Source organism: Pelodiscus sinensis, chromosome 14, assembly GCF_049634645.1.
Source record: "Pelodiscus sinensis isolate JC-2024 chromosome 14, ASM4963464v1, whole genome shotgun sequence".
Taxonomy (NCBI): Eukaryota; Metazoa; Chordata; order Testudines; family Trionychidae; genus Pelodiscus; species Pelodiscus sinensis.
This window is the reverse complement of record NC_134724.1, coordinates 32,186,466-32,199,958: the sequence shown is the minus strand read 5'-3', so window position 1 is coordinate 32,199,958 and position 13,493 is coordinate 32,186,466. Positions and strand designations below refer to the sequence as shown.

At 57.1% G+C, this 13,493-nt stretch overlaps 1 protein-coding gene across 1 annotated transcript; it reads right to left on the bottom strand.

Annotated features, from left to right (window-relative positions):
* Positions 1–3,628: 3,628 nt before the first annotated feature.
* ISL2 (ISL LIM homeobox 2) lies at positions 3,629–12,480 on the bottom strand. The gene is made up of 6 exons (XM_006126240.4): positions 12,348–12,480; positions 11,431–11,620; positions 10,677–10,939; positions 7,321–7,604; positions 6,166–6,333; positions 3,629–4,377 (listed from the first exon to the last, which is right to left on the bottom strand). Exons 1-6 carry the CDS (start codon positions 12,403–12,405, stop codon positions 4,261–4,263), a joined length of 1,080 nt encoding a protein of 359 aa, XP_006126302.1. The 5' UTR covers positions 12,406–12,480; the 3' UTR covers positions 3,629–4,260.
* Between the last annotated feature and the right edge of the window lie 1,013 nt (positions 12,481–13,493).

The following is a 13,493-nucleotide window of genomic DNA, read 5'->3' as shown; positions in this document are numbered from 1 at the left end:
GGCAGCAGCCCTGGGAGGCAGCGGGGCTGGGCCGGGCGCTCTGCGGTCTCACGTTCCCCGCTGCCAGCTGGGCCTGCCCGCGGCGCCTTCCAGCCCCCCCGAGGTGGCCGCGCAGCTGGGGTCGGTCTGCGCCGGGCAAAGCGCCCGCCCGAGTCTCTCCCGCTCCGCAGCTGCACGTGCCCGGCTCTGCCCACGCCGCAGCCGGCAGCTCCCGCGTGCGCCGGTGCCGGGCTCGCCCGAGACCCCCGGGGCCAGGCGCTGCAGCAGCGCGGGTGGTCCCGCTTGGTGGCCCGGCCTGGATCGCACTGGGGGGGGCATGTTCGCCAAGCGCCCAGCGATCCTCCCGCCCCCGTCAAACCTGCAGCTGCGGGAGCTGGGGCCGGCCGCTGCCACCCCGGGCCGCCCGGAGCGAGCCCCGCCGCAGCCACCTCCGGGGTCCCGGGTGAATAACGTGACCCCTGCTGCCCTCCCGCAGCTAGCTCGGTGGGGCCCTGCAGCCTCCCGGGCAGAGCCCAGGAAGGCCGGGAATGACCCAGCGTATGGGGCTGCCGCAGGCGGGGAGAGGCCACTGCCTTGAGGCCCAGCCCACACCATTTTGGCACCTGAGGGGGGGAGCTCAAATGACGCCCCCAGGTCCCCTCGCTTGGGCCAAAACTTTGAAAAGTCTCAATCCTCTGGGTCCTGGTGGTGCCCCCCCCCCCCAGTCTGGCCCCTGAGGCGGCTGCCTCAGTTCCCCTCTGGTAAGGCCTGCCCGGCTGCCTTGCGCTACGATTTCCAGCGCTCAGCGTGAGGGCAGCACCGCCTGCCCCGCCCTAGGAACAGCCACAGGGCGGAGTTTCGGGGCGCCCTGTGGGGGGTGAGGCCTGTGCCCCGGGAAGGCCTGGCTCGCTCAGCCCCCTCCTGAGAGCTGAGCCGGCCTGGGTTAGTGAGGCGGGATCCCCAAGCGCTCTGTCTGACAGGCAGCTGGGCGGCGAGCCTGGTCCTTATTAACGCGCCGATCTAGACTCCTATCTCCAGTTTGCAGCCCCATTTCCTACCCGGGAGAAGGGCGCTTATTAGAGGCAAAGTGCCTCGGGAACTAGAAGAAAACCAGATTCCTGGCCCTTTGCATCCTCCTCGCCCCTCCTCCGCCTCCTGGAATCCCCGGGCCTGCAGCCCCCGCTGGCCCGCGAGGCTCCTTGGGGGACACACACAGACACGCCTCTAGCAAAGTCCAGCTTTGCCCCTCGCTCAAAGACCAGCCCTGTGACCGCCCTGCGGGCTGGAGACAGGCTCTGCTAGCCCTGCCTGGGCAAGGGGGCAGGTTCCCGGCGGGGGAGAGAACTGGCACCAAAGGGTTAAATATCTGTGGCTGAGAAGCCGAGCTCGCAGCCTGGCCCCAGGGCCGGTGGACATGCGGGGTCTGCAGCCTGTTTCCTGCGCTCCCCAGTGAGTTTCTCTTTGACACACACGCCAGGGCCGGCCGGCGGCGGAGTTTGAAATGTCACACCAGCTGACCTGGGCACGGCCTATCCAGGGGCCATTGCAGCAAACGGGGCCCCTCCCCGCCCCAGAGAAGCCCTCGCCTTGGGGTCTGCAAAGAAAATAAACGCAGGACACGCCAGACTGGTTCTCGGGGGGGCAAGCAGCGCCTTAAGGGAGGGTGGCTGCTGCTCCTTCAGTGTATCGCTTGCAGGTGATGCCAGACCCAGATAAGGAGCCGCCCGGCCTTTGCCTCTGTCTAGACAGGAGAATTAATAAATGCAGCTAGATTGATCACATCGCAAATCCACTCCGGGGACAGCCAGGACAAAGCGGCCTCTCGCGGGGCTCCCCGGCTGCTGGGACAGATCTGAGCGGCGTCCCGTGAGCCCGGGGCCCCTGCTGAGGATTTTACTCACTGGCTCCCGGCGAGTCCCTGGGAGGGGTCCCCCGGACTTCTCCCCTGGCCGCCCCTAGTGCAAGGGGTCTGCTTCTGCAGCCGCTTAGCCCGCTAGCAGAGCGCTTTGGGGACGCACCGGGCACTCGCGAGCGGCCCGGTTGCTCACTGACACCGCTTGGCAGGGAGACAAGGGGCTGTAGGCGGCTCCGGGCGCAGAGCCTGTTCCCCAGACGGCAGCGAGGTGCGAGCCCGGCCGCTGAAACCTAACCTGCAGCGCTGGCGGTTAGTTACGCGGCTGCAGAGCAGAACCGAGGTGTGCTGGCTACGGCCCCGGCAGCGGCGCTGGGCCAGGCCGGCGGAGGGGCACTGGGTGGTGCGCGCTAGGGCCGGGGCTGTGCGCTGACGCGCGCACACCTGGCTGCCCTGGCGGCTTTAGCTGCAACCCCTCGCTCCCGTTCGCCGCAGAAGCGGGAGGCTCCCGGCCCCCGCCAGCGGCCGCTTTCCTCCCGCGCCGCCCGCTGCCCCACGGAGCAGTGAAAATGCGCCTGGGCCAGGGCCAGGGCCAGGGCTGCAAGACGGGGCTGAGCGGGATCGGCCCGGGCGGGCGAGGCGACTGGAATAACCAGCCCCACGTGCTGTCCCGGTGTGAATGGGAAGCGCTGGGCTGGCTGCGCCTTCACACCAGGCTGCGGGAGGGGCGCAGGCGCTGGGACCGTCCTGCTGGTTCTTGGGTTAACTGCGCTTCACACGCCCGGGCTCTAACGTCGGCCTCGCTCCCAGCATGAACCAGGGAGAGACCCTGAAAGGAAGCGTGGGGGGGGGAGGGGAACCGCTGCCCAATGATCGCACCTCCCCAGGCGAACCTGGAGGCCAGGTGACTGCTACCGGCAGCCCGGCCCGTCACGTTCCCCGGGAATAAGGAGCCCGGCGCCGCCAAAGCCGGTCAAACCCGGACACACTCGGGCACTGCCTCGTGGGGGAGGACGCAGATTAAGGCTGCCTGCAAACGCGAACGCAGGATCGCACGTGAGCGCAAAACGGCTCCAGTTCTGGGGCCACCCTTAATAGCTTTGTGGGGACACGCCCATCAGCTGGCAATAGCGTGTGAGCTGCAACAAGAAGCTGCAAAGAGAAGCAGCCGCACAAGCAGCCCTGCCCAGCCTTTCAATGCTGCTGCTCGGAGGGAGATCAGATCCTGCACGTTACTGCAGAGAAAACAAACATGTCCCCGGCGCTGCGCAGAAGGAAAGCTTGGACTGGGATTTGGAAAAGGTGGTTCAATTGAAACTGGCAATTTTATTTTCTAATTTAAAAATAACCTGTGTGATCAGACAGGCGGTGCTAGGAGGCAGGAAGGCATATCGAATAAATTAATTATACGCTCCCATTCTTTTGGGGGGAAGGTTTCTGCTCCTTATATCAACCACGATCTCCAACAAAAGTATTTTTTAAAATACACGTTGCTACGAAAACCATTGTAAACAATGCGGTTCGATAAACGTGGCTAGTTTTATGATCTCACGATTCCTGGCTGCTCTGTAGCAACATGGCTCTTTAGCTGCTCCGTGTATTCGTGTAAACTAAGCCTCGGACCGCCCCTGGCAGACTACAACCAACGCTGTAGTTTGACCATTTTGAATCCGGATGGTAATTTCGAAGTAATTTTATTTTTAAGGATGGTCCCTTAGAATTACTTCGGCGGATTGTTGACGCTGGGTTTCTCTTTATGCTTCACCTGGGTCGCAATACACACACCATGTAGAGCTCTTCAATTAGGCCATTTTTATTAAAATCAAAATATTAACCCCACTATTAACTGCTGCTCTGACAATAAATAACAATAACTTACTTTTGTTCTTTAACGGCTCAAGCAATCTATCCTCCGTCCATAAATTAACATTTTCAATAAAAGTCTCGTTTCTGTATGTATGGTTTCCAGCAACCATGCGGCTTGGGGGGATTCCTCGGCCCCCACCCCCGCAAAAAAGGACAAGGCTCTCAAGTCATGGATAATGCAGAGTAGGGCAGGACCTGGGATGGAGAGGGCTACTCAAAAGACAACATCGAGCTGAGATGATTTAACTGGCTTCCAACCAGTCTTTTTCCCGCTCACAAGGAAACTACTATGACACCGTACGGAATGTGGGGCTAGTTTTAGTAAATCCAGTTTTGCTCTGGGGGAGGGAAACAAAATCCACAGAAAAGAAGGGGGGCTCTCTCCGGTTTGGTGAAGGCAGCTAGAATCTTGGTGCTTTTTGGCAGTCAAGACATATTTTTGTTTGTTTTTAAATAATATTTTTAAAGTTTTGTTTGGAGCTCTGGGCCAGCCTGCGGCTGGGGCTTGTCTCATGCAGGGAGCAGGAGCATGCGAAAGTCCAAATCCGCTGGGCGTGCTTGTCTCACGTCTCCACAGGACTGGGCACCATGCTGTTGGGGGTGTCAGGTAACTGGGAAGATAACGAGGTCACATCGCTGCCGGAAGAGTTACCCAAGGAGCCAGATTCGGAAAAGGATACCTGGGAGGGGAAAGGAAAGGGAGCGGACGATGGATGAAAGCCAGGTGGGCAGAATTCAGATCCCCCAATCCTTGCCTTGACTAGACAGGGAAAAGCTGTTCTAAAAATCGTGTTAAATAACCCGTTTTAAATGGGTGCTGCTAAAAATATTCTAGTACCTGATGAAAGGCAGGGTTTGAAAACTAGCTAGGAGTCACCTGCCCCAGTTAAAATACAGCATGCCCTGCCTCCTCGAGGGCTTGCGCACGTGTTTAAAAACGCTCTTTGTAACCCTAGTCTTGACTTATCCAAGCAGGGATGCCCCCTGGCTAAAGAAACCTTCCATCCTTTCCAGCTTTGTTAGAGGGTATTTCCATAGACACCTACAGCCTGGGGCTAGCACAAGGTGAGTGACACAACGTGCAGAGCCCAAATTCCTTCTCTTGCCCAAATTCAAACCATAACATCCCTCTGCCAGGCAGGCCTTGTGCTGGCAAAATAAATCTCATCGTTAGTACAACGATCCTTATTTGCACTAAGGGTAAGTACAAGGATATTTAACTAAATAGACAAAGGGAGCTAATGAGAACCCAGGCGTCGGAGAGAGACTGTCCCTCCTCTGAGGAATCTCGGTGGGCACTAGGGGTAAAAAGATCCCCCAACTCAAACGCTGGTGCCAGTCGCACAGTCCTAATGCAGCCCCCGGGGATTCCTTTGCCACGGGAAGAGCCCATTAAGAAATCGGCTAGACTTTTCGAAGTTAATTTCAGACTAGGCAGTGGTCCAGTGGAAGTTGCGCAGTGCTGGCTCCATACATCACAGGATGATGTATGTGCAGCATATTTCATCAATTCGCTCTTCCAATGCGAGTAAATGATGGTTTAATTATTCACGCAGCACTCCTAGCTCACTTTTCCATTATATTAGCGAAACATAACACAGGATTAATTTTTGATTATCTTCTAAAACATCACAGTCACATCGGAGAAGCACATTAACGGGGGGCCTCAGCCGCGTCTTTCGCTAAGCCTGATTCCCCTCCCAGCACGGCGAAAAGTCAGCACAGCCCGGGTAGTGTTAAAAACCAGAGCGCCCGGATCCTGAAATCCTCCCAGATTTCCAGGCAACTCACAGCCAGTTTTGCTTGTCTAGAGAGAATCTCAGTGTCTAACTAGGAATGAGTCAGAATATCCGGATCGGTCCTCTCGCAGCTATTTACCGCAGTGGCCATTTATACAACACCAGCTGATTTGTCCCGCAGAATTTCGCTCCCTTCCTTTTTGCAAGTGCGATGGAACTGGCTGGTTTATTGTGCGCGCTAATACGGACACTTGTTCCCTCGCTAAAGAGCGCGGGGACCTGTTGAAACGGGCACGCCCCGAGAATACGTCCCTGTCTCGAATCCAGTTTCTATCATTACTGTTCGCCTGGCTTCCTTGCATTGACACTGCCCTGCCCGTGGATCCTCGCTCCTGCCCGGAGTGGGCCATTACAGCGCCTGCATGCAGACGGCACTGGCTGAGCTCCCCTGGACACAGCCCTTTCCCCTACTTCCAATCGAAACGTGCCCAGGGAAATGGAAGGGCGCCCTAGAGCGCCTGAGCCATTCCACCTGCGGGCACGGGGCAACTGTCAGGGGCCCTTCCCGCCTCCTCCAAGAAATCTGCTCACGGGGTCCCCGGAGGCAGCTGGGCTCCTAACTTCTAAACGGGGCCGGGGTGACGCTCCGCGGGGACATCGGGGATTGGGGAACAATACAGAGGGGCCCCGCTCCCGCAGCCGGGCCGGGCCGAGCCGAGGGGCTCTTACCAGCTGCTGGAAGGCGGGTTGGTCCAGGTCGCTCTGCAATGCGAATTCACTGAGCGCTTTCCAGGGCGGCTGGTAGGTCTGGACCTCCACTGCGCTGCCTTGCACCGCGCTGTCATGACGGATGGGGCTCCCGGCTACCAGGGGGGTCCCGGTCAGGCCCTGCAGACTCTGGAGGGGAGACACGCAACAAAGCTCAAGCCGGGCGGTCCCTGCGGCCCCGGGCGCGGTCTGGGAAGTTGCGTGGGCCGCAGGAGTCGGCGCGGGGCCCCGATGGCCTCCCCATGGAGACCGCCCAGCGCCCCGGCCCCTCCAGGTGCGGGGACCCCTTCGTCTGACCGCGTGAAACCTGCAGCGCCAGCAGATCCGGTCAGCGCGGCCGCGCGGAGCTGGCAGGCCGCCGCCAGACACCGAGAGTCACGTCTCCGCCAGGGACCGTTCTCAGCGCCTTTCCGGGCGCCCCTGCTGCCCCCGGCCACCGCAGCCACAGAACTGAGCTGGCCCCGGGCCCCGGGCAAGGGCCAGGCCAATGCTCCGGCTTCCCAACAGGCCAGAAGCCCCGGGGCTTCGTGCGCCGCGCGAGCGATTTATCGTTTTGAGCAAGGGCCCGAGAGCGACACGCTGCCAGGAGAAAATCGCTCCCCGGGGACACGCGCGGGCCCCCTCGCAGCGGCACTTCCAAGCGAAGCGCTCTCCGTGCGCCCCGGGACGATCCGCGCTGGAAGAGCGTTTGTAACGGGGCGAGAGCGCCGGGCCCGCCTGCTCTTGTCTTGACTGGGGCATTTCTCTCGGCTAACGACTGGTCCCTGTCACTGCTGCAGCCAGTCTCGCTCCTGGGGCCTGCACGTGCTGCCGCGACACGCAGGCAGCGCAAAGGGGTTTGGGTCGGACTTTTTCACTCCACACACAAATCTGATGCCGGGCCTGTGGGAGCCCATTTGCCACAGAGGAGCGTGGAGCCCAGGGTGTCTTGTACCAACACTGCATGGCTGTGCCACCACGCGCCCCGCAGAGATTTCATCCCCTGCTGTTCCCACGTGAGGGGGTGGGGGCAGCCATGGCCTAAGCCGTGGCCGGGGTCCTGGGGATTGCAGGGAAAGACGTTCCCTTGGGCAAAATGGGCCCTGCCGGGCGGGTGGAGAGATGCCCCGAGCTTACTGTCTTGTCGCTGTGCTGCTGCTGCTGCAGCTGCTTCATCAGGATGGATTTCTTCTTGTCCTTGCAGCGCTTGTTCTGGAACCAGACTCGGATCACTCGGGGGCTCAGGCCGGTCATCTCCACCAGCTGCTCCTTCATCAATGCGTCAGGCCGCGGGTTGGCCGCGTAACAGGTCCGCAGCGTATGCAGCTGCTTCTCGTTCAGCACCGTCCGGACGCGGGTGGTCTTCTCCGTCTGTTTGTGCACATGGGGCCGGAGAGAGGGCTGGCGGCCGGGCACGGAGTCTGCAGCGGGGAGAGGGGAAACAACCAATTCCAGTTAGTGCTGGGGCCTGAGCCATTTCCCAGGGCGCCCCAGCAGCCTTGGGAGGGATGTCTGGCCAGAGAATCCGGGCAGCCCCCTCTTTCCCTCCGTCTCCCGCAGTGCAGCCTCCACGGGATTAACGCCGGGGTCCGGGATCCCTGCTAGAGACCCCGCTGGGGCTGCAGTTTAGCCCCTACACTAATGGCCTGGCAGATTAGCTTGCCAGGGCCAGGCCCAGCGCCTCTGCACCCGTGCGGCCTGCACCTCCTCCATTCCCAAAGCACCCGGACGCCGGGTAGCGGCCTCCTTCCAGCCCCGGCAGGCAGGGAGCGATCCGAGCTACGCTGCTGGGGAAGGGTTCCTGCTTGCCCAGCCGGGTGTGCGGCCGCGAGTCAGACACGCGGCGAGGCAGGCAGCTGTGAGGGAATGCCGGGGGTCAGAGAGGGGACTTCGCAACCTAGCGGCGGTAGGGGAAGCTGCTGCCTGCCGCCCCCCAGAGACGGGCCCTGGGCCGCGGATTGCAGGCAGGACGAACACACACAAGTGAGAAGCTTCAGGGAGTAACCGAGTTAGTCTGGGCAGAATACACTTAAAAACAACCAGTGGGCTGGTAGCACTTTCGAGACTAAGAACATGCAGATGGGACCGTGAGCTTTCGTGGGCACAGCCCACTTCTTCGGATGACCGGAATCAGGCAGGAGAAAAATCACCCTACGAGCCACTAAACTGGGGCGAGGAGGGGAGCGCGTGGGCCCGGCTAGGAAGGACCGGGGCAAGAAAGGGGCTGCTCCGAGCCACTCGTTAGAGCAAGACGTGTGGGGAAAAGCCGGGGGGAGGGTCACAGCCTCGGCAAATAAACCCCTTCCCCTCCCCCAATACGAGTTATTCCAAAACGGGCATTTGCCCTGGTCAGGGACATTTCACCTTTCGGTCTTGTGTCAAGCGCAGCCCAGGGATCTGGTCAGGGCGGCCCCGCTCTCCCGGCCACCCAAAGCGGCCCAGTGCCGAAAGCGGGAGCCCGGGGAATCGAATTAAAGCTCTTGGGTCCAACAGCCCTGCAGATCCCGGGGCGAGCGGCCGTGCCGGAGCAGCGCCCCGTGGCGCAGCAGAGACGGATCATGAGGGCCGGGGTGCTAACAAGCCAGCGACTGTCGCCCTCCCCGCTAATCTCCGCGCTTCTTTTTTACCCTGGCAGCTGTGGGATCGCAACAGCGTTCCTCAGAGGCGGGTGGTGCCGCTCAGGGCCGTGCAAACGGGGCCCTCCTAACGCAGCTGACGGGCAGGAGTCCGCGCAAACACTCCCTCGTTCTCGGTAACGCGGGCGGCAAAGTCACCCCCCAAAGGGGAAACGCCGCTTGTCGCCATCTCTAGTTAGCGCTGATTGTTCACATTTATTCGAAAACATCATTAGCAGCGCCAAGCCAACGGGTCAGGACAGAGCCCGCGGCGTTAGCGCCGGATAATCTGGACAGGCGCAGACCCTAGCCAGCCAGCACAAAGACACCTCAAAATAGACAATCGAAGCCAGGTCTTCCCCCTTCCTCGCGGGACCCCTGCTCCCTCCCTGCAGGCCGGGCTCGCTTCCTTGCTGCCGTTCGCTCTTCCCGAGCAGAGGGACAATCTCGCTTCTGCCTGGCGCTGGTGGGGGGGCTTGGTTTGGGTTTTATTTTTTGCAGCTCGATACTTTTTAAATTCACGTGATTTTGTTTTCAGATGAGTCCAATCTCATCTCACCCTTCCTGGAAACGCTCCACCGACCGACCTAGCGGCCCAGGCACCGGCTGTGCGCAATATGCCTCTCCCCACTCCCAGGCCGCGGCCGAGCGCGCAGGTAACTGGGGACTAGCCCCGGCTCCAGCTCTCCCACCTCCCGCGCTGCAGGCCGGGCTACGCTGGCGGCGCCGGTCCCGCTGCTGGAGTTGTCCCGCAGTTCCAGCCTTCCCGGCCTGTGGCTGAGGCCGCTCCGGGCGCCCGGGATGGATCCTCGCCCATTGCAAATCCTGCACCTATTTGCTCTCCCGCCCCTTACGGGACCGGCGCTGGAACTGGGCCAGACTCTGCAGATCTGTCTTGCTATCCTCCTGTGCAGAGCCCAGAGCGCCAGCATCCGGCGCTGGGATGAGCAGGGCTCGCCCCTGGGCGCTCGCTGAAGGATGAAGGTCGCTGTGTGAGCGACTCCGCCCCTCCCCCGCCCCAGACAAGCCATCTCTGGAGCCTCCAGTCCTGTGGGGCTGAAATTCCCTGCCGGGCCTCCTGGAGCACTGCAGGCAGCTGGAGACCAGCCTCGCCCAACGCTCTTTGGCTCCTACCCGGCCCGCAAAGGGGGAGGGGGGTCGCTTCTTTTGTCCCTTGGCGTCTCTCTGGTGTCTAGAACAAGCTGGGTGGCCGGCAGGCTCTGCCACCTTCCTCGAGCTTTTCCCTCCTTCTCTCCTGGGCAGCCAGGGCTGTCCCAGTCCCTCTCCCCTTCCCTGCTGCCTTCCTTCCTCGCGGCCCAGTCCATCCCAGGGGCGCTGGCTGGGATTGGCTGCAGCTACAGGTAGCAATATTCAGCCGCCAGGACTGTATAACGCTCTCCCAGCCTGCAGCTCCTTCCATTCCCTCCCCAGCCACTCCGGCATCTCGCCCAGTCTCCCTCTCCTGAGTGTGCACACAAGCTCACATTGCCTTGGCTAGTGGCCTGTAACATCCAGTCCTTCCCACTCCCCAGCCGCAGAAGAAAGAGGCCTAAATGGAGAAGGGGGGGCGATTCCAGGAGGGAGCAAGCACCTCAGCACTGCGGAGTCTCTGGCCAAAGCCCATAGGCCTCAGCAGGCCGTGGAAGGAGATAACTGATGTATTTTCTACCGCCATTTCAGAGGGACAACTAAAGATGCAAACGTCTCCGCAGCGTTAACAGACAGAGACCGAATTAGACAGAAAATTGTCCATGCACCTTTCAATGCAGCCACCTCGCAGCCACAGCTACATAGGTTTGTACAGTGCGGGACAGCTTGGCCCGGGGACGAGGCGATGGTCTCACACCCCCAGCGCCCGGCAGGTCTGTTGCTCCTTACCTGATAGATGCAGGCCTCTGGTGCTCTGTAAATGGCCGGGGCTCCTCGGACTGTCAGTCGAGCTCCTATCCAGCAGCAGGCTGTGGTCGGCCCGGCAGAGCAGCTCGTGGTCCCGTAGAGAGAACTCATCCCCGGGCAGAAGCTGGCGGCTGCAGACTGAGCAGCGGAAACATTCGATGTGATACACATTTTCCCGGGCTCGCATCACCAAATCACTGCTGCTGAATCCCACCTTGCACTTCGCACACTTTATGCCGAATAACCTGCAGGAAGAGAAAGGGCCATGAAGCTAGACCCTCACCCCACTGTTGCCAGCTCACCCTCCCCAGGAACTAACCACTCCGGCTGAGAAACCCAGAGGGTCCCCTCTGCTCTCTTCCTAACAAGTCTGATCCAATTCGAGAAGAGGGATCGGGCTCAATAAGAAATTTTGCCTTGTCCACATTGTTCTAAAACAGGCATTAGGGAGTGTGCAGATCAATCCTGTTTATTGCTTGCCGACAGGCGGTGATTTATTATTAATTATTATTATTATTATTTATTAATATGATTGGTTGTATCAATTGTTAATAACTTCCTGTCTCCGAAGCCGAATAAACAGGAATAGCATTTGTCATTATCACAGAAGTACTGACTCCCTCCTTTAGCAAGCCGGAGGAGATACGATTTCACAGATGGGGAGCTCTTTGAAATTAACTCTTAAGAAATGGGTCGAAGAAAAATTTTTTTAATGGATAAAGAGCTTTTGAATCACCTGATATAATCCCTTTTACAGTATGTCTTGCCATCTCTCACAAAACAAGTGCAGGTTTCATCCAAGTACTGGCTGCATTCAGCGCATTTGAGACATGCTGCATGCCACTCGAGGTCCGGGGAGACCTTCAGGATGTACTGGTCATGGATCTGACTCCCACAGCCCACACACATGGCAATTCCGGGCTTTTCTACCAGTAGAAATGAGCAGAGGAAATTTAGAACGTATACTGGAGGCATATCATTTCTAATCAGAACTGTCTCGAAGGACTGCAATCACAGAGGCATTCGTAATTAGGAGACATTCTCTAGTAATGTTCAGGCAATGAAAAGAAAGAAAAGGTGAAATTGATAAACTGCAGCAGCTATTCTCCATATAGTTAATTTTACAGTCACCTGAACTGCAAGATTTTACAGGAGCAATTGGTAGGTGTAACTACAATGATAAAGATTGGAAAATATAGAACGGGTACTTATTAAAACACAATGGAAAACCAGATGAACTCTGTCAGCTGATTATTTCATCTGTATTTGTTATACCTTTTTAAAAAATTAGGCTTTTTCCCTCTTTTAATTTTTCTTATTTTATATAGTAATAATTAATTACTAATTTGTAGCTATTAAAATAACAGACATGCAAAGAGCAAACCCCAAGAAAATATTTATTCTTTAAACATAAAAAAGAAACAACGAATTCTGCAGCCTGAAAGCATGACACAGCAAGATAAAATAGCTTTAATTTAAAAAATAAGAAAAGGCAATGGATTGCGAAAGAGCAAAAATAATCCTGGCTTTTAAAAAGGCATGATTTTAAGAATGTTCTCTAAAACTATCTCTGTAAATAAACCACTTGTAGAACCAGTTTAACGTTTCAAGTAAAATATTTAAAATTACTATTCAGACCAAAGATCAACTTACTCTTTGAATGATCCCCCATAGCACCCAGAAAAGGATAATGAAAAATAATATCCACCATGCAGAAAGAGATGTGTGCAACGTGTTATGATGCAGAAGGAGCAGGATGCCTGCCTAACGCTTGCTGTTTGCTAACTAACTCCTCCAGCCTGGAGGAGTTAGAAAGTGGAGACTGCCCTGTCCCATACGCAGCATGACGTCAGCACGCATCAGCCCAAGGCTGAAGGGAGGGGGTGGAGCAGTGACTTCACCAGGCCGCCGGAGCAACCCCCAGAGGCGATTGGAAGCGAGGGAGAGGGAGCGAACGTATTGGCCGGGAGTGAACAATGGAACGCGGAACGCCGCGCGCCGCACGAAGATTCTTTCTGATTCAGGTTTCCCCGTGGCGAGAAGTAGCTGTTCCCTCCCGGCTTACCTGGTCCGAGATGCCCTCCTAGCTCAGCGCTCTCCGAGCCAGAGATGATTACTGCCTGTCTGAGAGAGCGGAAGGGCAGACAGGCCCCCAGCCCGCGCTCCTTTCCGAAGGACACTTTCTCCTTCCGTGGTAATTACTAAAATCTCCCCCCCTGTGATGAAGTATTTGTCGCCTTGCGCTTAACTCAGACAAACTCCCTCAAGTATGTTAAATCTTAGCTCACGAATTACTTGGGGCGTATTTCAGTGACGCGTCACTATATCTTGTTAAATAGTGGTAGAAATGTAGCCGTGTTAGTCTGGTGCCCCTGAAACAAAAACCAGACTGTGTTTTTTATATCTTGTTAGTCCCTATTTGCCAAGATGCTTTATTTACGCTTCAAACTTATGTGGAGGTGCAAGAAAAGTGCCCACGTCTACATGTGACATCTATAGCTGAACCTTATTAATGTATTTATTGGAGAGAAAAGAAAGGCATAATTTAGCTGGGATCTTAATCTTGAAACTGGCAGGAGCTGAAGAAATATTTTAAATAGATTGGTACATTACACCATTTCGTACCATTACACCATTTTCGTACCTAATTTCGTACCATTCTGCACAACAAAATATTTCAAATTTAGTTTATTTCTCAAATCAATTATTATCATAAGAAACTAACGAAAAGTGTTGCTAACCCGAACTGATCCGTTACTCTTCCCCTTTTTATAACACATTTCTGAATGAAAGACTGAT